The sequence below is a fragment of the Gopherus flavomarginatus genome, chromosome 3 (assembly GCF_025201925.1).
Source record: "Gopherus flavomarginatus isolate rGopFla2 chromosome 3, rGopFla2.mat.asm, whole genome shotgun sequence".
In the NCBI taxonomy this organism is placed as follows: domain Eukaryota; kingdom Metazoa; phylum Chordata; order Testudines; family Testudinidae; genus Gopherus; species Gopherus flavomarginatus.
This window is the reverse complement of record NC_066619.1, coordinates 32,704,168-32,728,221: the sequence shown is the minus strand read 5'-3', so window position 1 is coordinate 32,728,221 and position 24,054 is coordinate 32,704,168. Positions and strand designations below refer to the sequence as shown.

The 24,054-nt window shown below is 45.7% G+C and overlaps 1 protein-coding gene across 1 annotated transcript in view; it reads right to left on the bottom strand.

Moving 5' to 3' along the window:
- Positions 1 to 24,054, bottom strand: part of PARP8 (poly(ADP-ribose) polymerase family member 8) — a 190,795-nt gene that overhangs the window by 82,320 nt on the left and 84,421 nt on the right. The window contains exons 3-6 of the mRNA XM_050946920.1: positions 9,219 to 9,256; positions 8,428 to 8,517; positions 6,031 to 6,101; positions 2,305 to 2,382 (exon numbers count right to left, since the gene is read on the bottom strand). Coding sequence (XP_050802877.1) covers positions 2,305 to 2,382; positions 6,031 to 6,101; positions 8,428 to 8,517; positions 9,219 to 9,256 — 277 coding nt within the window. The remainder of the gene's footprint in view (positions 1 to 2,304; positions 2,383 to 6,030; positions 6,102 to 8,427; positions 8,518 to 9,218; positions 9,257 to 24,054) is intronic.

The following is a 24,054-nucleotide window of genomic DNA, read 5'->3' as shown; positions in this document are numbered from 1 at the left end:
AGAACCAGAAATTAACCAAAATTGGTGTGTCAGATATTAGGCAGACAAAATAATTAGGGGATGGGCTATTCCACCAATCACTCCCTTTTTGGGGTCATTAAAAGATAAAGCCTTTGGGAGAAGAATACAGAACAGATGGAGGCTACTGGCACGAGTGTCACCATCATGGCAGCCACCCCCACCATCTCCCCAGATCTTCTTTGTCTTAATCCTGGCAGCCGAAGAGAGGGACACTGATAACATTGCCACCTCTACCAGCTCCAGTAGAATCCAAAACACCACTTGGAATGAAATAGGGCAGGATTTTAACAAGAGCAGCAGCAACAGTTGCTCAAGCTCATCTCAACTAATTTCTTCTCTTTTATCCAAAAGAATGGCATTACCTTCTCTGATACCATCTAGTAGACAATCTAACAAGGTTTTTATTTTTTTCCTTTTAAAACTCTGTCCAGATAAAGGGAAAGGAAACAAGAAATGTCATCAAAATGAAAGCTTTACTTAGTACTTAACATTTAAAATGCTTTAACTGTTTTCTCTTCTTCTCTGTATCTTTAATAAAAGGTTAAAAGGCTTTTTTAATGGTATCTTTGCCACTGTACTAAGCAGGCTGAGGTCTCTGTATACCAAACTCCTTGTTTAAACCCGTTTAATGTCAGTCAGCGAGTGGTTATGTTAACAACTTTGGCCCATTTATTCCATCAAAGTTAACATAGCACATCCTTATGTGGCTTCTCTATTACTTGTCTTCCTATTAGCTCTCTTCATTCATCATTGGGGGGAGGGATAGCTCAGGGGTTTGAGCATTGGCCTACTAAACCCAGGGTTGTGAGTTCAATCCCTGAGGGGGCCATTAAGGGAACTGGGGTAAAAATCTGGGGATTAGTCCTGCTTGGAGCAGGGGGTTGGACTAGATGACCTCCTGAGGTCCCTTCCAACCCTAATAGTCTATGATTCTATCTCACAATTCTTCTATTGCATTAATTCTTCATGCCTTCTTTTTCTTATACAAAACTCTTTAGAACTCACTTTCTCTTTCTGTGGGCATGTCTTCACTATGGAGCTAAATTGGCACTGCTGCAATCAATCGATGTGGTGGCATCGATTTAGTGGGCTGGTGAAGACATGCCTAATCGATGGGAGAGCACTCTCTCATTGATTCCTGTACTCCACCTCCCCAAGAAGTGTAAGGTAAGTTGGTGGGAGAGCAGCTCCAGTTGACACAGTGCAGTGTAGACACGATGGTAAGTGGATCTAGCTATGTCTACTTCGGTTACATTATTCATGTACTTGAAGTAATGTAGCTTAGATCAATTTACTGCAGTAGTGTAGACTATGCCTGACTCTCTCATTTTACATCCCATCTCATAACCTGTCTCTTTTCCTCTCATTAAGGCACTTCTAACGATCTCGTCTTCTCTCTTCCTCTTTTTGCTTACCCAATATTTTGTACTCATTCAGAACAATCACAGCTGTTGATTTTTTTGCTTTTGGTGATTACTGTATTTTATTCCCATCTCTCTGTGCTGTCTTTCCATGGAGCAAGGGTGCTACCTAAATAGAATGTAATGTTACCAGTTCAAACACAATCTAGACAAATATTGACCAAAACCTGTTACTATTTAACAGCTAATTGGTAGCTTATGGAATGGTGTTCTCAGTCTGTTTCCTGGTGGCCGCATGCCTATATAACAAAAACCACCTACATGAACACTGTTTGAATGTATTGGCCCCTTAGTTGATGATTTCTGGACGTCAAGAGTAAAGAGAGTGCCCTAGTCAAACACTACATTGACCTCTCAAAAGAAATAAGTACAAAGGGAACATTTTAATTTCCAGTAGGGACTAGGATACGGTAATAAATAATTCTGCTGAGGGAACAAGAGGGAAAGACACAGAGATATAATTATTATTTTTTTAAATCAGCATCTCTCTAGGTGAATTAGACTACAGAGCTCAGAAAGGAGAAAATTTACTATAGTATAGATCACAAGAGTTTTGTAGCTACCACTTTTACCGTTAAAATGCAGTGCTATTATTTTTACCAGATGTCAACCCCAACGCATAACAGTTTACAACCCTATTTTGCTTCCATTGATGTAAATAGGATATATGCTTTCTAGAGTGAACAGTATTTCCCGGAAGCTATAAAATAGATCTCATTTTCAAAAACATCCAAGTTACAATCAGTTTTCTTGTCCTTACAACTGCACAAATATGAAGATCAATATAAAACTCAAAATAAATTATCTCAGAAGCCTTCAAAGGACATTGTTTGCAAATTATTAGGAAAATATTCTCCCTTACCTGTCCCCCATAATAAAACTCTTCAGAATCATTATCTCCTTCAGAATCTTCTTCAACTGCACTATTGTGCCTGGAGTCCTTATTTAAAAAAATAAATAAAGGTTAGCAAATGAAACAGGAGAATGACATTTGCTTTTCTTCTTTTTGTAATTATGTATGTTACAAATAAACACTTCACACACTTTATTTAGAGTTTTCATTAGTAACTTCTAAGCAAGAGGATTGTGGGCCTGATTCAACCAATGAATGGCAAAATTAAACTGTGTCCCTATAGGTAGGGCCTAACCAAATTCCTGGCCATGAAAAATGCATCACAGACTGTGAAATCTGGTCCTCCCACCCCCGGTGAAATTTGGTCTTTTGGGTGCTTTTACCCTATACAATGCAGATTTAATGGGGGAGACCAGTGTTTCTCAAATTGGGGGCCCTGACCCAAAAGACAGTTGCAGGGGGGGTCACAAGGTTATTTTAGGGGATTGCAGTATTGCCACCCTTACTTCTGCGCTGCCTTCAGAGCTGGGCGGCTGTTGCCCAGGCATCCAGCTCTGAAAGCAGTGCCCAGCTCTGCAGTCAGCAGTGCAGAAGTAAGGGTGGCAATACCATACCATGACATCCTTACGTCTGCGCTGATGCTGGAGGTGGCTCTGCCTTCAGAACTGGGCTTCTGGCCAGCAGCCGCCACTTGTCAGCTGCCCAGCTCCGAAGTCAGCAGCGCCACCACCAGCAGCCATTCAGAAGCAAGGGAAGCAGTACCACAATCCCCTCTACAATAACCTTGCAACCACCCCCACATACACAATTACTTTTTGGGTCAGGACCAGTGTTCCCTCTAATTTTTTACATCCACGTGTGGAATGAATTTTGTTATGTGCACCATTATGGAAGTGATGTGTGGTGGCGCCAAGGGGTTCAGAGTGTGGGAGGGGGCTCAGGGCAAGGGCAGAGGGTTGGGGTCTGGGGGTGCGGGATCTGGAGTGGGGCTGGGGATGCGGGGTTCAGGGTGCAGAAGGGGGCTAAGGGCTGGACAGAGGGTTGGGGTGCAGGGGGGTGCACACTCCAACGTGGGGCCGCAGATGAGGGGTATGGGGTGCAGGCTGCCCCGGGGCTGCAGTGGGGAGAAAGAAGACTCCCCCCCAGCCTTCTCTTGCTGTGGCAGCTTGTGGCCAGGGGAGAGGCGCCTCTCCCCAGACAAGGCAGCACCCGTGGGGCTGGGCTGGGCCAAGAGAGGGGCTCCTCTTCCCTGGCTGTGGCACATCCGATGGGGCAGGTCTGTGGTGGGGCAGGTGGGGAGGGGCACCTCTCCCTGCCACTGCAGGTCCGTGCTTTGGCCAGCAGAGAGGGGCACCTCTTCCCACCAGGCTTTGGTCGGCGGGGAAGGGCATCTCTCCCTGCCACTGTAGGTCCGTGCTTTGGCTGGCAAGGAGGGGTGCCTCTCCCCGCTGCTGCAGATCCGTGCTGGGGGCAGCCAGAAGGGGCGCCTCTCCCCGCCACAGCCCTGTGCCCCTGTGCGGGGCTTAACAGGCAGCTGCACGCCTGTGCAGGTTAGAGGGATCTTAGGTCAGGACCCTTACAATTACAATTACCCATGAATTTTACCTGTGAAATTTCAGATTTAAATAGCTGAAATTATTAAATTTACAATTTTTAAAATCCTATGACCATGAAATTGACCAAAATGGACCATGAATTTGGTAGGATCCTACCTATAGGGCATTAACCTAATGTATTCTGGCAAATCAACTATAATAGTCTATATTAATTTGTCAACAACATAAATAACACTTAGATTTTACATAAAACATTCACCTTCAAATCCCTTTAAAAGAATTAACTTATTAATTTACACTCACAATAGGGACGACTCATAGAAAATGGTACTACTTTATCAACATAAGTCAGAAAGTCACACTTTAGTCCTTGCTTAACGTCATTCAACTGTTTAAGGACATTATTTCTTGTTTTTCCACAATCCATTTGTCATTCACAGCTCTTATGTTAACAGGAGCTCACATAAATTGAATACTTGATAAAATCATAAAGATAAAATTCTCCTATTTGACCCACAGTTTATCTATTGCACATTTTGCATTCATAGGAGGCACAAAACTTCCATAATAACCCAGAAATCAACTGTGTGAATTGAACAGAATTTTCCTTTTAATCTTATAGATTCAGAAAAGTGAGATATACTTTTGCCACCAATTTCCACGGCCGCATATTCTAATCTTATCTCCTTACCTCTGCCTGTAAATTCACACTGTATGTGTATGCATGTGTATATTGAGTGAAAATTGTATTTTCAGCCAATTTCATAGCAATTTTGACTTTTTTTGCTGGTATTTTACTGAAGAAAAACAAAAGAATGTATTCAGTCTCCACTGCCAAATAATAACCTTAGATCCCTGGGAAGCATGCTGCAAATATAAACAAAATAAACACACCAACAACAGAAAAAAAGAGAAATGAAACTCCTCATACTAGAATAGTGATAAACCCAGTATGTATGATATAATCACGCAATGAAGTAAAGACTTTGATTGTTTAGCTCACAGAGATTGTTGGTGTTAAAGATTTTCATTAACAGGGTTTCTTAAAAATATCTTACTTGGATCCTAATTCAATTTAAAATTTATAAAAAGTTCTATTTCTTTGCCATGAAAACTAAATCTTTTAATTGTGAAAATAAATCTAACTTCCTCTAAAATTTTTTAAAATAAAAATATTTCTTCATCAGGAATGTACTCCATAATATTTTGTAATTTGTGACTATTTTGGTTCTCTAAGCTTTAAAGATCATTGAATAAAATTCTGTGATAGGGCAAGTCAAAAATTTCCACTGCAACTTCTTGTATCAAAATCAGGGCCTATATGCTACAAACACAACCATATCAGGAAACCTCGCTGCCACAAGGTTGTCCTCTATCTCAGTATAAAACATGTGATGAAACCAGCAAACCATTACAATCAAATATAGACTACAATTCAGGAACTTATTCTTATTCGAGAAATCATTTAACGTTAAGCATGTGCTTAAGCACTTTCCTGAATCAGGGCCATAAAGTGCTTAAGCCCTTTGATTACAGTGGCAGTAATGTGATAATATGCTTGGTAATAAGGGTGTATCAGACTGAGTATCTGTGTGCCAATTTTCACCAAAGACTTCATCTGAATGCTGTTTCTTAACTATGTTACTTCCTTGATTAGACCTAGTTATGAAACCAAATATAAATTACACACTGGAACCATGGGGCCTGATACTCTATTGTTCACTCTGTCATGAACAGGTCCATTGACTTCAATGGGACTGTCATGCTCACATTAGTAAGCACTAAGCTAGGAAGTGAATGTTTGAAATATCTGATCCTGTGCATAAGATCAGGTTAGGAGATAACTGCTTTGTGATCAGCTTCTCTGACATAGTTGTACTTCCAAGGCAGAAAGCGTTATGGGGAAGGTTCAATCATCCTAGACTGATAACACTTTGCATATCTTTTAACAGCCTCCTTGCAAAACTATTGATTGTTTGTGTACACCTGGAGTGAAATCCTGACCTCTTTGATATCAATGGCAAAAGCCTCATTGACTTCAGTGGGGCCAGAATTCCATCCCGGTGTTTGTTTTAACAAATTAAATGCAAAAGAAATATTAAGTTATGTTCTGTAGTTTGTTACTCTATCTTCCAATGAAAAAATATATAAGGACTACATTAATAAAGCAATACCATACCTCTCCATTTTCCCTCTGTAATTTTGATTTTATAGATACGCAACAGTTAACATCACTGGTTTTTCTTAATTCTAAAAAAAAATCATTAAAAAGGAAAATAGTTAATAGCCATGACAAATCTAAAATCATTTTATTTATGTAATTAAAAAAAACGAACTGAAATAAGTGTAGCGGCAGTAGTATTTGCATTATTGTAACACCTAGATGCCTCAGTCATGGACAAGGATTCCACTGTACTAAGTGTTGTACAAACACAGAACAAAAAGACAGTCCCTGCTCCACAGAGCTTACAATCTAGCAATATAAATATAAGAAGCCAAGATGCCTCAGGAATCCATGATTCTACAATACAAAATGCTGCATAAATAGGTTTTTCCCCATTGCTTTTATTTACTTGTAAACTAGACTTAAGCTATGTCCACAATTACGGAGGTGTGTAGAGTACAGGACCTGCATATGTAGCTACTCGCTGCAGTGAATGGCAGGCTGTGGCCACACTTACTGCACTGCACTGTGTGTGGTTGTATGCCACAGTGAAAGGCTCTGGCCAACATGTAGACAACAGGGAAAGGCTCCAGCAGAGGGCAGGCAGCAGGACATTATAATAGCCAGGTAAATGCCCTGGGAGGCACTGCTTGGGAGTGTAGAGAGCCATGTAGAGTATATACCCTGGAGGTTCAGGTGTGTAGGGCACTCTACTGTACTTGCCCAAGCCATGCCTCACTGTCTACACTGCTATTTATAGCTGTGCTAGCTGGGTATGCAGTGTCTGTACTGTACATGTCGCCATTATTGGGTGCCAATTTAAATTTCTTCTTTGCTGGAATGCTACAAGATGGCAATTGAGATATTGATTTTAATTGGATTTTACATAAGAATAAAAGAAATTGGCAAAATAAAGTCATTTCATTTTCTTTATAGAGACAAAGGCTTTGTTTTGATGTTTAATATAAAATTTCACACTTGATTTAAAAATATTATAATATGTGTATCTTTGAAGAAAGAAATGTATCTTAAGGGTCTGATTAGGATCTCATGGCTGTTTTGCTTCTCTGTAACTCCACGGATTTACATCAGTTTAAGTGAGATCAGATTAAGGGCCTAAAATGTTTTCTTTCTAGCAACTTTGTACCAGTTTTCCATTCCTGCACCGAAAATATATTTTTCAGGCTAATTCTATGTTAAGCACAAAAAACTATGTTAATATAACAGTATTAAGGTTGCAAAGTCAAGTACTCAAAAGTTAGGAAACAACAGAACGAAGGTTGCCTGTGCAGTCTCCTTTGTACCCACTGGCTCCCAGTCCCCCATCCCCAGCCCCTGTTTCCTTCCCAGGCATCCAGTCCCACCCTCTTTGACCAGCCAGTCGCAGTTCCCTTTCCCAGCCAATCCCAGGTTGTTCCCCAGGGGCCAGTCTCAGCCTCCACCCTTGCCTCTCATCCCACCCCAACTCCCACTCCTTGTTTTCTTCTCTCCTCCTGGCAGCTTCCAGTCACAGGCTCCCAATCTACTGAACCTGCCACTCCAGCTCTTGTCCTCCCTAGGGTCCAATTTGACAGCTTCCTTCTCCACACTGCCTGGGTCCTGCAGGAGAGTCACTAAGAGCACAGGAGAATTTTCCTACTCTCAGTTCACATGTCTAGACCCAAACCCAGCACAGCTTGCAGCAGCTCAGCGCTGCAATTGCAGGAAAAGTCAGCCTCTTGCTGCAACATGCTCATTGTGGACAGAATCTTTGGGGAATTTAGCAGCTGAGCATATGTGAACTGTGATTTTTAAAAGCTTATAACTTAGCCAAATGTGGGCAGATTTTCATGGGGCTGGCAAAAGGCACATCTCTGACACTACCCAGGCAAATTTCAACTCTCTGTTCCAAAGCATGAGGTTGATAGAGCTTTTCAAAGATAAAGGTGCTGGAATTATTTAAAATGGTCAAAACAATGTGTTCTTCCCTAGCTTTGTTCTCAAAAATGGCTAAACCATTTCTGCTGAACATTTTTAAAAAAATCAGCCTGAGGTAGATACCTGACAGAAATGTTCATCCCAATGGTTAAAGTTTAGCAAAGTGATAAGCAAATGAAAATGAGGTCTTACAAAGGGAAGCGTTGGGCAGCCTTAATGATCGGCAAGTGTGTCCCATTGCATTCAAATAGAATTGCTTTAGCATGATTGTAAGCCATGCTATGAGTGAAAACACATATTGCCTATACACTCCCCAAAAGATATAATTTAGTTGCTTCTATTCCAAAAGGTATGACCGTACCCAACAATGAGCTTGTGAGAAAACTACAAGACGCACAGTAATACGTATTGGGATATCATCTTGTATGTATTGGCAGTATCCTGCAGTCCCCCCCAAAACTTTAACTTGAAAAATCATTTGTGACCCAATATTACCTGTTGCGATTCTATGGAAAATTACTGGGATTGACTCTGTTGTAACTAACACATCTTCATCATTATCTGAACTGGAAACATATGTGTTATCTATAAAAAAGAAACAGTTCTTAGGATAATGGGTACATAATAAGGGCCCGATCCACACCCCAATGACACCATCCAAGCAACTCCCAGGATGCCCCACCAGTATGCTTCCATCTGTGACATAAAGGAACTACTTCATATCTGTGGGTCTCCTATGTGTGCTGAAGTGCCTAAATATGCAAAACATGTAAGGGTAGGAGAAAGGAAGGTTAACTTCCTTTGGCCCTGATCTTGCAATGAGCTCTAGGTAGGATGGCCCTCCTGTGCAGCTCTGATGCAACAAAGTACCTAAGCACATGCTTAAGATTAAGAACACAAGTAGTCCCTTGACTTCAAGCACATGTTTGAGTGCTTTGTTGGATCAGAGCCAGAATGTTCAGCACTTTACTGGATCAAGCTATATATTTCATACCAAATAGGAATTAGGTTGTTTTTAGATTATCATCACTGACAGCTTTAGACACGGTAAGCGTCACAACCCCCTTCTTGCTAAACTCGTGAATCAAGTTTTCTCACCCTGACCTGGCTGACAAATGAAGGCTGAAAAGGAGAAATGACTGTGAAAACAATCTAACTAACAGGAAATGATTAGCAAAAAGAAGCTCCTAGAACACATTAATGCTTTTTCAAATATCTTCATCTGAACCTCTGAATATTGCTCTAACAATGATATTTGCTTCAAGCACAAGAATGCTGCACTATACCTGGATAATCCTCGGAGACATGTACTGAATAAGATATGCTGAAAGAAACAAAAAAAGAAAGAAACAAGGGTGTTAATAACAATAACAGCATAAGAATTTTCTCTACTTCTGAATTATCTGTTTATTTATAGATTTCTGATAGCTTCTAAGGAGGCAACAGCTACTTTGACAGCTTTTGAAGTGCTTAGCTCAAAAATGTAATGCCCCATTTCAAAGGTTTACTTCTGCTAAACCAGCTCAGGTCTAAATTAAACTGTCTTAAAAAGATCATCATTGCATTATAAAGTGTTCTCTTTACAGTAATATTTCACTGCCTCCATTGAGCCTACTATGTTTTATTTGTTTAAATGTATACATATGTCCCAATCCTACAATTAGTTCCATGTGGGCATAACACTGACTTCAGTGGGATTGTATAGGTGTAGAATAATGGTAGGCAACCTGCAGACCATCAGGGTAATCAACTGGCAGGCTGCTAGACCCTTTGTTTACCTCTGCACGGCTGCCCGGAGCTCCCAGTGGCTGCAGTTCGCCGTTCTTGACCAATGAGAGCTGTGGGAAGCGGCGGCCAGCACGTCCCTGTGGCCCTGTCGCTTCCTGCAGCTGCCATTGGCTGGGAACGGCGCAAAAGTAAACGAACAGTCTGGCGGCTCACCAGCGGATTACCCTGATGGGCCGCAGGTTGCCCACCACTGGTGTAGAAGTCTGCCCACTGGCAGCTAAGTGCTGAATCAGACCCATGGACTTAATTTTTTTAAGAAGGTTAATGTGCATCCTTATTTTACACAAAGAAAATTAATTTTTGTAGCATGCTGAAAGCTTTCCACTGCATAATTCATGTACTTTTCTTTTCAGAACTCATATATATATAATATATGTCTACCTGCATATCTAAATAATACATTCTGGTGTGTGCACAGTGTAATAGCCATGGTCACATCAGTGTAAAACTGATGAGAAAAAAATATAGTGCTGATTCTCCATAGATAGAACTCCCAGTGGAATCAAGAGGTGATTCTATATTCATAGGACTTTCAGGATCAGGCCCTTGGATTAAAAATATCCTCAGGCCAGATTCTGCAAACAACTACAACCAAGTTTAGGTCCTGATCCAAAGCCAGTTGAAGTCAAGGGTGTCTTGCATCTATGATTTAGTCCCAGTGGAGAGTGGGACAGAGGACAGAAGATAGATGTGTGTGCATAAACCATGAAAAAGGGAAAAAGAGGTAGAGATGATTGGAAACCTTGAAGTTATGAAAAAAGAAATCAAGATTAGGAAGCAGAAAAGAAAAGAAAAGAAAAGAAAAGAAAAGAAAAAGGTGTTGTGCTCCTAGTAACAGCCTGGAGTGGGGAAGGGGAACTCGTAAATAAAATCTGCACAAAATTTTGAAGTTTCCTCCATCTGAGAGAGTATAAGGAGAAAATCTAACCACCAGACTAAAATTAAATGATGATATCTCACACAGAAGAAGCAATTTAAAAAGGCAGATGTGTTCACAAGGTTAAAAATAAATAAATGCTTAAAAAAGTAAGGGATGTTTATTTGGAGTAAAAAATAAAATCTGCATTTTTATTAGAAACACTGCCAATCTAGTTTAAGGCCTAAAATTCAGGAGGAAATCTGTCTGTTTCCTATAGATTTCTTACTTCTGATGTTGAAAGAAAACCAAAAACGTAATTAAATTTAATTAAATTCACTGCAAATAGTGGTTTCCCCCCTTTAAAATTAAACATTTTCTGAGCACGCAGGGGAATTTTTGCTGCCCCTCTGGAAGGGCATAATAATGTGGTGCTCTCCATGTATGCTGCAGCACTCAGACGCACTGTGCCATATGTAGCTCCCACTGGGGCAGTTCGCCTCCACATTGGCCTTTACTCAGGCTCTGTCTATCATGCACAATTGAGCCCGTAGTTAGGGAATACCAAACTGTCCATTTGAACCTGTGGAGGGAAGTAGCATAATACTTACACTTGTAATTAGTTACCGTTCAACTTCCGGAAACATGTTTAAAAAACTGAATTTGTTTTTGGTGCCAAAAAACCTCTCTCATTTCTATGCATGAAAAGCTATATTATTTTTAATGCATTAATGGCAAGCTACTTCCTACCGATTGTACACCTGCTATATTTTAATTGAACCCTTAAAGCAATTTCTGACTTGAACAATCTCCCTTAAAGAGCTTCAGACTGGCAGTCACTATTCAACCAATCTCCAACTGATTTCAAAGGCAGTTTGGGCCATGATAGAACCAAGAATTGGGGAGCTAAGTTTGAGCACCTCAATGGCCATTGACTTCAAAGAACATTGTGAATGTTTAACACCCCACAGGACTAAAACTTTAGAGAGCAAAAAAGTTTCTGTACTTTATTTTGTCAGTGCTCTGAGAGAGGCAATTGAAATTCACTTAAACCTAGTCTACACACAGTATTACTATTTCATTTAGGCAGTGGAGCTTCCTGCAGCTGGGGAAGGTACTCGAAGATGGGTCTGATCTCCCCTGACAGAGGCATGCAGGGGAAGAAGTGGCCTGTCCCTCCCTAGCCCAGCCAGGGCCAGATAAGACCCAGCCCCAGGAACCCCGCCCCAAGCTACAGGAAGGAGCTCCACAGCCGCTGCCTTCAGAACCCAGCTCTGAAGGCAGAGCAGATGTGAGGGTGGCAATCTCACAATTCCCCTACAACAACTTTCTGACCCTCCACAACCCCTTTTGGGTCAGGACCCTCACAAATGACACCATGAAATTTCAGATGTCAACATCTGAAACTGTGAAATTGACCATGAATTTGATAGCCTGGCTACTTATACCAGTATAGCTTATTTCCCTTCTCATACAGGAATAAGCAAATTTATACTAATATAATTCCATCGACATTAGGAAGGTTGCACCCCTAGACAATAACAGCAGAGTTAAAGTGGTACAAGTTTTAGCTGGTGGCATGGGCTTAATGAGGATGCTATCTCAGCATCATTTAGCTCAGTAGTTCTCAAACTTTTGTACTGGTGACCCCTTTCACATAGCAAGCCTCTGAGTGCAACCCCCCTTACATATTAGAAACACTTTTTTATATATTTAACACCATTATAAATGCTGGATGCAAAGCAGGTTTGGGGTAGATGCTGACAGCTCACAACCCCCCATGTAATAACCTCGCAATCCCCTGAGGAGTCCCAATCCCCAGTCTGAGAACCTCTGATTTAGCTTATTCCTGTGACAGACAGCAGCTTCTTTGCAGAAGACATCCTAAAGCAAATATATTCCTTGACCTTCGAGCTCAGAACAACCTTTACAATAGAAATATTATCACCAAACATTTGTTACTTTGCAGACAACATTAAGTTAGAGCGAGATGTCATGTTTCACTGCTTATGATATTTAAAGTAAACTTCTTATTGCTTAAAATAATGTCCACATTTATAGCTGCAGCCCTAGTTTAGTGATAATTTTATGCAGGGTATGCTTCATGCAAATGGTTTTAAGTGTATATTGTACTAGTTCTCCATTTACAGAGATAATCTTGAAAATCCTTATCTGTATTTGACGGGAGTTCATAAACTGGATTTTGGTGCACATTTGTAATACACTCTATGTTCATCACCGAAGATTTTTAACAGTAATTATTTTAGGATGAATTGATTATCTTTATATACAGTCTCATCTGAGATTTGGCATTACTGTATTTTTTTAAGTTGGCTGAAATGTTTGTGGGTACAAAGATATGGATTTTATTTCATTTTCATGTAGTATGCATAGAGAATTGAATTTCACATATACCATATCTGTGTGTGTATATATAAAATTAGATTATGGCCCACTGAAGAAAACGGTTCCAAATATAACAAATCTGACAATACATCGATATCTCAGAACATTGGCTCAATTCAGTATTTATTGAAGACAATGCACAGGCTACCATTGCCATCAATATGAGTGCTGGATCAGGCTCTTAGAAAACACATTCAATCTCTTTCACTTGATAATTATATGGGAAGAAGAACATGACAGGTAAATACTAATTTGATTAGAAGCAGCTCATTCCCGACCCACTGCTGTGATGCAGTACCAAAATCACACCTGCATACTGTGGCCTCAATCCTGCAAAGAGGTATGCCCAGGTGTACTGTTACTCCTGTGGGGAGTACATTGGCTACATAGGATCAGGTCTATGACAATAAAGCCTGGGGTGGCCAACCTGTGGTTCCAGAGCCATATGCAGCTCTTCAGAAGTTAATATGTGGCTCCTTCTACAGGCACTGACTCTGGGGCTGGAGCTACAGGCGCCACCTTTCCAATGTGCCGGGGGCCGCTCACTGCTCAACCCCTGGCTCTGCCACAGGCCCTGCCCCCACTTCACCCCTTCCTGCCTCCTCCCCTGAACCTGCCGCGTCCTCGCTCCTCTCCCCTCCCCCCTAGAGCCTCCTGCATGCCATGAAACAGCTGATTGGGAGGTGCAGGGAGGGAGGGGAGATGCTGATCAGCGGGGCTGCCGGTGGGCGGGAGGTGCTGGGAGCCAGCGAGGGGAAGCTGATGTGGGGTTTCTGACATATTACTGTGGCTCTTTGACAATGCACATCGGTAAATTTTGGCTCATTCTTAGGCTCAGGTTGGCCACCCCTGCTTTAAACAATACTCCTCTGCATAGACAACACCAGTGAAAATAACTCTTAACTAGCAAAACAGTCTACTGATGCAGAGCAGCTTAACAACAAGAAAAAGTAGCTAACTGTTGTTGCATCTTTGTATTTTAAGATTTCAAGTCATTAGAGTTTCACATGGATTAAAAACAAATACAAGGGAAAATAAACCACAGCAATGTTCTCACATAATGTTAAGTGTCTGATTTAAACCTGCAAAAACAAATACATTTGGGTTTATAGCTATATATCAACTCTTAACATCTCATTCTGAGTCTAAATATTGCAGGTTTTATGTATCACAGTATAGTTTGCAAAATCATAGGTTTGTCCTAGAGCCACACCAGTTAAGTTACTAACGTGTCACAATCCTGAAAACACTTATGCACATATGTAGTCCATCAAATTCACACTACCCTGCTCCAGCCCACCTGTAGGTTTCTTCTTCATGAAGCCCTTTAAACTAGGTTTCCAGCTGTATGGCACAGCAGGAATGGTACAAAGCAGATGAAGCTCTCATGAGAACTAGGCCTAAGAATTCTTGTAACATAATTTAATCAGATTTGCTGCATACCTTCAAACAAATGGACTTTACTGGGACATTTTCCAAAGTGAGATATTCATCTAAGCTTCCAACCCAGCTTTAACTTGGTCTCCTTGCCCTTGAGCATTATCTTCTATCATTCAATTTCAGACCACAGACATCCATATTTCCCTCAAAAATCTCTGCATACTGGCTCAAGAGCTACAAACTTACCAATTACTTAAGGACTGGAGAGCCAAACCACTGTAGCGTGGATCATGTATCCCAACACACGAGCCATATACATAATACTGTGCACGATCCACTGCCCTGTTCTAATTAGCCTATCAATTTTAGTTAGAGATCCCATGCCTCTGACCTAGTCTGAGATCAATCTTTATCATCTTCTTCCTGTACACATGGGTGGCAAGCAAACCCTTTGCATTTTTGGTGATACAGGCTTGTGGCTGACAGAAAATGGAAGTGTGGGTGTAGATAACATCATTACACAACAAAAGCACACACTATTGTAATAAATATATTGAAGAAAGAAAACTTAAGTTTCTTCCTTGTAACAGCTGTGAAGGTCTCCTGCCAATATACAGTGGAGGGGCAGGGTTAAGAGAAGAGAGTGAAGACTGGTTTTCTAACCTTACTAATCATTTCTACACTTTCTGATATCTAGAAATTTAGAGTTACAGAATTCCAATGAAGCTCTTTTTGTTTAAGACACATTCACAACCTTAGATACACCTCATCAAAGAATAAATGTTAAAGATGAAAAAAGACCTATTAGGTCATCTAGTCCATACATGATAAACTCAATAAAACTCAATAAAATGAGTTAAGGACAGATTTACAACCTCAAATACAACAATAAGACTACACTGAGTGCCTACGGTAAAAAAAATTGGAGTGCTAAAAGGATCCATAGTGTAACTTCACTGAAGTCCACAGAATTACAAAAGGGACCACTTTGGGCCAAAGTATCTAATTAATTACCTATTCATTGCTTTTGAAAGGATAACATTATTTAGAACAAGTATCAGAGGGGTAGCTGTGTTAGTCTGGATCTGTAAAAGCAGCAAAGAATCCTGTGGCACCTTATAGACTAACAGACGTTTTGGAGCATGAGCATGCATCTGACGAAGTGGGTATTCACCCAGGAAAGCTCATGCTCCAAAACGTCTGTTAGTCTATAAGGTGCCACAGGATTCTTTCCATTATTTAGAACAGACATTTTTACTCTGTATTTTGGAAGTCAGATATAGTATATATTTTAGTTTCTACAATTACAAGGAGTGGAGAGAAGGAAAAGACAGTTACTCACCTTTGTAACTGTTGTTCTTCGAGATGTGTTGCTCATATCCATTCCAGGTAGGTGTGCGCGCCGCACGTGCACGTTTGCCGGAAACTTTTTTACCCTAGCAACTCCAGTGGGCCGGCAGGTCGCCCCCTAGAGTGGCGCCACTATGGCACTTGATATATACCCCTGCCGGCCCACCCGCTCCTCAGTTCCTTCTTGCCGGCTACTCCGACAGTGGGGAAGGAGGGCGGGTGTGGAATGGATATGAGCAACACATCTCGAAGAACAACAGTTACAAAGGTGAGTAACCGTCTTTTCTTCTTCGAGTGATTGCTCATATCCATTCCAGGTAGGTGAATCCAAGTCTTACCTAGGCGGTGGGGTCGGAGTGAGAAGTCGCGGCATGGAGCACTGCAGAGCCAAAGGCCGCATCATCTCTGGACTGCTGGACCAGGGCGTAATGGGAAGTGAATGTGTGGACCGATTACCAAGTTGCCGCCCTACAAATGTCTTGGATCAGCACGCGGGCAAGGAAAGCCAGCGATGATGCCTGTGCCCTGGTAGAGTGTGCAGTCATACAGCCCGCAGGAACGTGGGCCAGGTCATAACAGGTCCTGATACAGGAGGTAACCCAGGAAGATATCCTCTGCGAGGAAATCGGTAGTCCCTTGACCCGGTCCGCTACCGCCATGAAGAGCTGGGGGGACTTGCGGAACGGTTTGGTCCTGTCCACATAAAACGCTAGCGCCCGACGGACATCTAGCGAGTGGAGTTGTTGCTCCCTGCGGGACGAATGGGGCTTTGGGAAAAAGACGGGGAGGCAGATATCCTGGTTAATGTGAAAAGCTGAGACCACCTTGGGTAGAAAGGCAGGGTGTGGCCTCAGCTGCACCTTGTCTTTATGGAAGACCGTATACGGATCTACTGTGAGGGCCCAGAGTTCCGACACCCACCTAGCTGAGGTGATGGCCACTAGGAAGGCGGTCTTCCAGGAGAGGTAGAGCAGGGAGCAAGTCACTAACGGCTCAAATGGAGGGCCCATGAGCCAAGTCAGAATCAGGTTGAGATCCCATGAAGGGGCAGGAGGGTGGATCTGTGGATAGAGATGTTCCAGCCCCTTCAGGAATCTCGCCACCATAGGGTGGGAGAAGACGGAACGGCCGTCCCCCCCGGGATGAAACGTGGAGATAGCCACTAGGTGAACACGAAGGGACGATATCGCCAGACCCTGGGCCTTGAGGGACCAGATGTAGTCCAGAATAGTGGCGATGGGAACCTCCATAGGGAGAAAACCCTTCTCCGAACACCAACAGGAGAAACGCTTCCACTTAGCTGAGTAAGTAGCCCTGATGGAAGGCTTCCTACTGCCCAGGAGAACCTCCCGAACAGGGGTAGAGCAGCATAACTCAGAGCCGGTCAACCACGCAGGAGCCATGCCGTAAGGTGCAGAGACCGAAGGTCCAGGTGACAGAGCCTGCCGTGGTCCTGGGTGATCAGGTCCAAATGAAGGGGCAGGGCAACTGGTTTGGCTACTGAGAGGTCCAGCAACATGGGGTACCAATGTTGCCTGGCCCACGCTGGAGCTATCAGAATCATGCGAGTTCTGTCCCTGCGCACCTTGAGGAGGACCCTATGTACCAGCGGAAAGGGAGGGAACGTGTAAAACAGATGGGTCGCCCATGGGATAAGGAACGCATCCGCTATTGACACGGGCTCCCGACCCTGAAAGGAGCAGAATGTCTGACATTTCCTGTTCTCCCTGGACGCAAAGAGGTCCATCCGGGGACGACCCCACCTCTGGAAGAGTGAGAGGGCGACGTCCGGGCGGAGGAACCACTCGTGTGAGCAGAAGGACCTGCTCAGTCGATCCGCTAGAGTGTTTCGTACTCCCGAGAGATAGGAGGCCGAAAGGTGAATGGCATGGGCTATACAAAATTCCCAGAGCCGCATCGCCTCGTGACATAGGGGAGAGGACCTGGTGCCGCCCTGCTTGTTGATATAGAACATGGTCGTCGTGTTGTCGGTGAACACCGCAACACAATGACCTTGAAGGTGATGGACGAACACTTGACAAGCAAGACGGACCGCTCTCAACTCCCGTATGTTGATGTGGAGGTCCAGCTCCTGAGGGGACCACAGGCCCTGAGTCCTCCAAGCGCCGCTGTGCGCCCCCCAGCCCAGATCTGAGGCGTCCGTCGTCAGGGATGCCGAGGGTTGGGGTGGATGGAACGGGAGCCCTGCACAGACTATGGACTGATTCAGCCACCACCGAAGGGAGTCCAGTACCCCTTGGGGGACGGTGACAACTGTGTCCAACGAATGTCTGGCCGGCCGGTACTGCGCGATGAGCCAAGATTGAAGAGGCCTCATGCAGAGTCAAGCATACGCTGTCACGAACGTACAAGCAGCGATATGGCCCAGGAGGGCCAGACATGTTCTTACAGAAGTCAGCGGGGCCGCCTGCAAGCGCAGAATGATGGCCGATAGCGACTGGAACCTGGGCAAGGGTAGCAAGGCGCTGGCCAGGGTAGAGTCCAGAACGGCACTGATGAACTCTATCCTCTGCATGGGGAGCAGAGTAGACTTGTCCACTTTGATCACGAGGCCTAGGGCAGCAAAGAGGCTGCTGGTCCTGCGGACGTGGTCACGGACCTGCAGCTCCAATGTGCCCCGGACCAGCCAGTGGTCGAGGTAGGGGAAAACGTGAATGCGGCCGCGCCGAAGATATGCGATGACGACCGCCATGCATTTCGTGAACACCCTCGGGGCCGTAGAGAGGCCAAACGGGAGGACCGCAAATTGATAATGTTGGCGGTCGACCACAAAGTGAAGGAAACGCCTGTGCTGTGGAAATATGGCGATATGGAAGTAAGCGTCCTGCATATCGAGGGGGGCGTACCAGTCTCCAGGATCCAGGGATGGGATGATGGTCCCAAAGGATACCATACGGAAGTTCAACTTCACCATATACTTGTTGAGTTCCCACAGGTCGAGGATAGGCCTGAGCCCCCCTTGGACTTGGGGATTAGAAAGTAGCGGGAATAAAACCCCTTGCCCTTCTTGCTCTCTGGAACCTCCTCTATGGCTCCCTTGTCGAGGAGCGTCTGCACCTCCTGACGGAGGAATTGTTCGTGAGAGGGGTCCCTGAAGAGGGACGAGGGTGGGGGGTGGGGGTGGAGGCGATGAAAACTGCAGGCGGTAACTGGCCTGTACAGTGCGCAAGACCCAACGGTCCGATGTTATCTGTGTCCACGCCTGGAGGAAAAACGAAAGACGGTTGGAAAACTCCGTGGAAGGATCCGAAGGGGAAACTGGTACTGCGCCCTCGGGCGCACCTTCAAAATGAAGGGTTGGGTCCGGGTGGGGCCATGGCGGAGCCTTGGTTTTGCCCTGCTTGGCCACCCAACTGTCTGCGCCTATTGTTCCTGCCGCGGCGCCTATTAAGGTCCTGCCGCGGGTGGAACTGAGGATACGGCCGACGCTTCTGCTGTTGGTTCTGCTGTCGGAAGGGCCTGCACTGCGTCGCAGGCGTATGCATCCCCAAAGACCATATGATGACCCGATTGTCTTTAAGGTCCTTTAGCCTGGGGTCTGTCATCGGAAAACAGGCCCTGGCCGTCGAAGGGGAGGTCCTGGATGGTATGCTGGAGCTCTGGCGGAAGGCCAGAGACCTGGAGCCAGGAAATGCGGCGCATCGTAAGCCCTGAGGCAAGGGTCCGAGCGGCCGAGTCCGCAGCATCTAAGGAGGCTTGCAGCGACATCCTTGCAACCTTTTTGCCCTCGTCAAGAATGGTGGTAAATTCCTGACGTGCGTCCTGCGGTAACAGCTCTTTAAATTTGCCCGCCGCTACCCAGGAGTTAAAAGAGTAGCGGCTAAGGAGGGCCTGCTGGTTCGAGACCCTAAGCTGTAGCGCCCCCGCTGAATAGATCTTATGGCCCAGGAGGTCCATCTGCCTCGCCTCCTTAGACTTGGGCGCCGGGGCCTCTTGACCATGGCACTCCCTGTCGTTCACCGACTGGACCACAAGGGAGCAGGGTGTCCGGTGAACGTGCAAGTATTCATAGCCTTTAGAGGGGGCCATGTACTTTCTTTCCAAGCTTTGAGTGGTTGGAGGGATGGAGGCCGGTGACTGCCAGATAGTGGTGGCGTTGGCCTGAATAGTCTTGATGAAGGGTAGGGCCACTCTGGTGGGAGCTTCGGCGGAGAGGATGCTCACCACCGGGTCCTCGATCTCAGAGACCTCCTCTGCTTGTATGTCCAGGTTTTGCGCCATGCGCCTGAGGAGGTCCTGATGTGCCCTAAGATCTAGAGGGGGAGGGCTGGAGGATGAGGTACCTGCCACCGCCTCATCAGGGGAAGACGACGAGGAGACCCCTGGCAGCAGAGTGTCCACGGGGGGTTCTGTCTGGGGCTGCACCTCCAGCTCTGGAGGGAGCTCTGGGTCCTGGTGGCTGGACTTGTCCTCGGCTTCCAGGGAGGGAGGGGGGCAAGACACCGTTGCCTCTGGTGGCCTGCGTTCCACCGTAGGGGGGGGAGTAATATGTTGCGGACCCTGGGCTTGGCGGTACAACCAGGTCCAAAACCCCCACTGCTGAGGCCCTCGGTCTTGAGGCGGAGGGTCCTGAAACAGGGCTGCGTGTCTGTCCTGCCTCAGCGTATATGTGCTCTCCGCCTGAGAGGACATGGATGGTTCCCTTGAAGGCCATGGAGGTGCCGAGCTAGGTTGATAGACCTCTCTATACGCCGACGATCTCCTCGGTGCCGAGGATCGGTACCGTGAGTCGTACCGGTGCTGGGATCGGGACCGGGACCGGGATTGGTGTGGTAGTCGGTGCGGGGATCCGGATCGAGATCTGCCTCGAGGTCGGTGCCGAGAGCGGTACCGCGACCTGCGTTCAGCGCGGTGCCGGGATGGCACTGGGGACCGGGACCTGCCACCGATGCGGTGCCGGGAGGTCGACCGGGACCGGGACCTACTACTCGGTGCCGGGAGGTCGACCGGGGAGCTGAGCGCCGAGGCGAGTGGCTCCCAGAGTCTCGGTGCCGGTGGTAAGAGGAGCCAGACCGGGACCGTGCAGATGTTGACCGGCGCGGTGAGTGCGACCGGTACCGCCGAGGAGAACGGTGCCGGGACTGTGAGTGGCGCCGAGAGCGCGAGCGTTCACGTGTCCAGGGCGATCAGTGCCTGGACTCCGGAGACGGCGCTCTCAGCATCGGCTTGTGTCATAAACAGATAGCTAAGGGTTAATGTCTCTTTCACCTGAAGCACCTGACCAGAGGACCAATCAGGAAACCGGATTTTTTCAACTTTGGGTGGAGGGAATTTTGTGTCTGAGGTCTTTTGTCTTTGTTTTCTGCCTGCCTGCTTTCTCTGAGCTTTGGAGAAGTAGTTCTACTTTCTAGTCTTCTGTTTCTAAGTGTAAGGACAAAGAGATCAGATAGTAAGTTATATGGTTTCTTTTCTTTGGTATTTGCATGAATATAAGTGCTGGAGTGCTTTGATTTGTATTCTTTTGGAATAAGGCTGTTTATTCAATATTCTTTTAAGCAATTGACCCTGTGTTGTATCATCTTAATACAGAGAGAACATTTGTACTTATTTTTCTTTCTTTTTATATAAAGCTTTCTTTTAAGACCTGTTGGAGTTTTTCTTTACTTCAGGGAAATTGAGTCTGTACTCACCAGGGAATTGGTGGGAGGAAGAAATTCAGGGGAGATCTGTGTGTGTTGAAGTGGCTAGCCTGATTTTGCATTCCCTCTGGGTGAAGAGGAAAGTACTTTTTGTTTCCAGGATTGGGAACAGAGAGGGAGATTCACTCTGTTTGGATTCACAGAGCTTGTGTCTGTGTATCTCTCCAGGAGCACCTGGAGGGGGGAAGGGAAAAAGGATTATTTCCCTTTGTTGTGAGACTCAAGGGATTTGGGTCTTGGGGTCCCCAGGGAAGGTTTTTCAGGGGGACCAGAGTGCCCCAAAACACTCTAATTTTTTGGGTGGTGGCAGCAGGTACCAGGTCCAGGCTGGTGGCTAAGCTTGGAGGTTTTCATGCTAACCCCCATATTTTGGACGCTAAGGTCCAAATCTGGGACTAAGGTTATTACAGCTTGCCTCTAGAGGTCACCCGCCCAGCGGGTTCCGGGGGTTGAGGCTGCGATGGCTCAGTGAGCGCTATCAAGTCCCGTGCCGAGGCGAAGGTCTCAGGCGTAGATGGGACTAACAGCTTGACCCCCGCTCTCAAGGGGGAGCTAGGAGGGGCCGAACTCGACAGATCTTCTGGGCCCGGAGTCGACAGCAGCCCTGCAGGCGGCGCCGTGGCTAAGGTAGGTGCCGGGCACTCCACTGGAGCCTGCCGAGATGGTGTTGCAGACGTCGAGGGTCTTGGATCGGGTCCCGGTGCCGGGGATGGACGGTGCCGGGGAGTCTTGCCGGTGCCGGCGCGGTCCGGTGCCGGAGTAGAGGTGGCCGGTTGTGCTGCCGGTACCAGAGTCAGTGCCGCTTCCATTAGGAGAGCACGGAGTCTTTGATCGCTCTCCTTCTTTGCGCGAGGCTTAAAGGCCTTGCAGATACGACACTTCTCAGTGATGTGCGATTCCCCCAGGCACTTGAAGCACGTGTCGTGGGGATTGCTAGTCGGCATCGGCTTCTTGCATGCCGAGCACTGCTTGAAGCCCGGCGAACCAGGCATGAGCCCGGTTGCGGGCGCCGGGAAGGGCAACGGCCCACCCCGCGAATAAGTTCTATAACTATATACAATAGACAACTAACTACTATACTATCTTAAACTGTTTTGAAACTATTTACAACTACAACTACTAATACAAAGGAGAGCTAGGGACGTGGAGGACAGCAAGCTGCACTCCACAGTTCCAGCAACCGACATGGCGGTAAGAAGGAACTGAGGAGTGGGCGGGCCGGCAGGCGTATATATCAAGTGCCATAGTGGTGCCACTCTAGGGGGTGACCTGCCAGCCCACTGGAGTTGCTAGGGTAAAAAAGTTTCCTGCAAACGTGCACGCGCGACACGCACACCTACCTGGAATAGATATGAGCAATCACTCAAAGAAGAACAGGAAAAAATATCCAATTCTGCTCTCACATAAGTATAAATCTGGTGTAATTGCATTGACATCAATGAAATTATGGTGGAATTACATTGGTATATCTGAGATTAAAATCTGGCCAGGAACTATAACAATTAGTAATAGCATTTCTCTCAATTATCTTCATGTACTGCGCAACTGTTTAACATTTAATGAAAGTCAATGAATTATACTATGTTGTTGTACTCATGTTGATCCAAGGATATTAGAGAAACAAAGTGGGTGAGGTAATATCTTTTAGTACACCTACTTCTGTGATGAGAGAGACAAGTTTTCGAGCTACACGGAGCTTTTCCTCAGGTCTGGGAAAGGTACTCTGCATCTCACAGTTAAATACAAGGTGGAACAGATTGTTTTAGCACAGACATATTCCAAGGGACCATACAAGGTGGAGTGGCCCATTAATACCTCTGCCGTCATAGGACAAAAGAGAAGGTGGAGGATTAGTGTTGTGACAGTTTCCAGGACATACCTGCTCAAAGTGACACTAGCCTCTGCTAGAACAATACATGTAAAACCTGCAGACATACCTCCACTGCAATAATGATCAACACCCAGGGCCGCTCAGAGGATTCAGGGGGACTGGGGTCTTTGGTGGCGGGGGTGCTCCTGCTGCCGAATTGGCGCCGAAGACCCGGCACGGAAGGACCCCCCTCCCCGCCGCAGGTCTTCGGGGCACTTTGGAGGCGGGTCCCGGAGCAGAACGACCCCCTGTTGCTGAATTGCCACTGAAGACCCGGAGCAGAAGAAGCTTTGAGGGCCCAGGCCCCGTGAGAGTTTCCTGGGGCCCTCGGAGCGAGTGAAGGACCCTGCTCCAGGGCTCCCAAAAAACTCCCATGGGGGCCCCTGCAGGGCCTGGGGCCTGGGACAAATTGCCCCACTTGCCCTCACTCTGGGCGGCCCTGTCAAGACCCCCCAAACACACCTGTCAAGATCCATGGATCCTACATATGCTTATCACAACATGTGATATCATCCAATGCACTCAACAACAATTATGTGGTATAAATAACAACTATGTGGGTGAAACCAGACAATGACAATGCTCTCAAATGAACTCTCACAGGAAAACAATAAAAGACAAAAACACCCTAATTTGAAAGTGAAGACTTTTCACAAAGTAATCACTTTATATCTGACCTATTAGTCCTCATCTTCTAAGGAAACCTGCACAACACTTTCAAACGATGAGCCTGGGAGCTTAAAGTCATTATTCTGCTAGACACTAACAATCATGGACTGCACAGAGATACTAGATTTATGAATTATTACAAC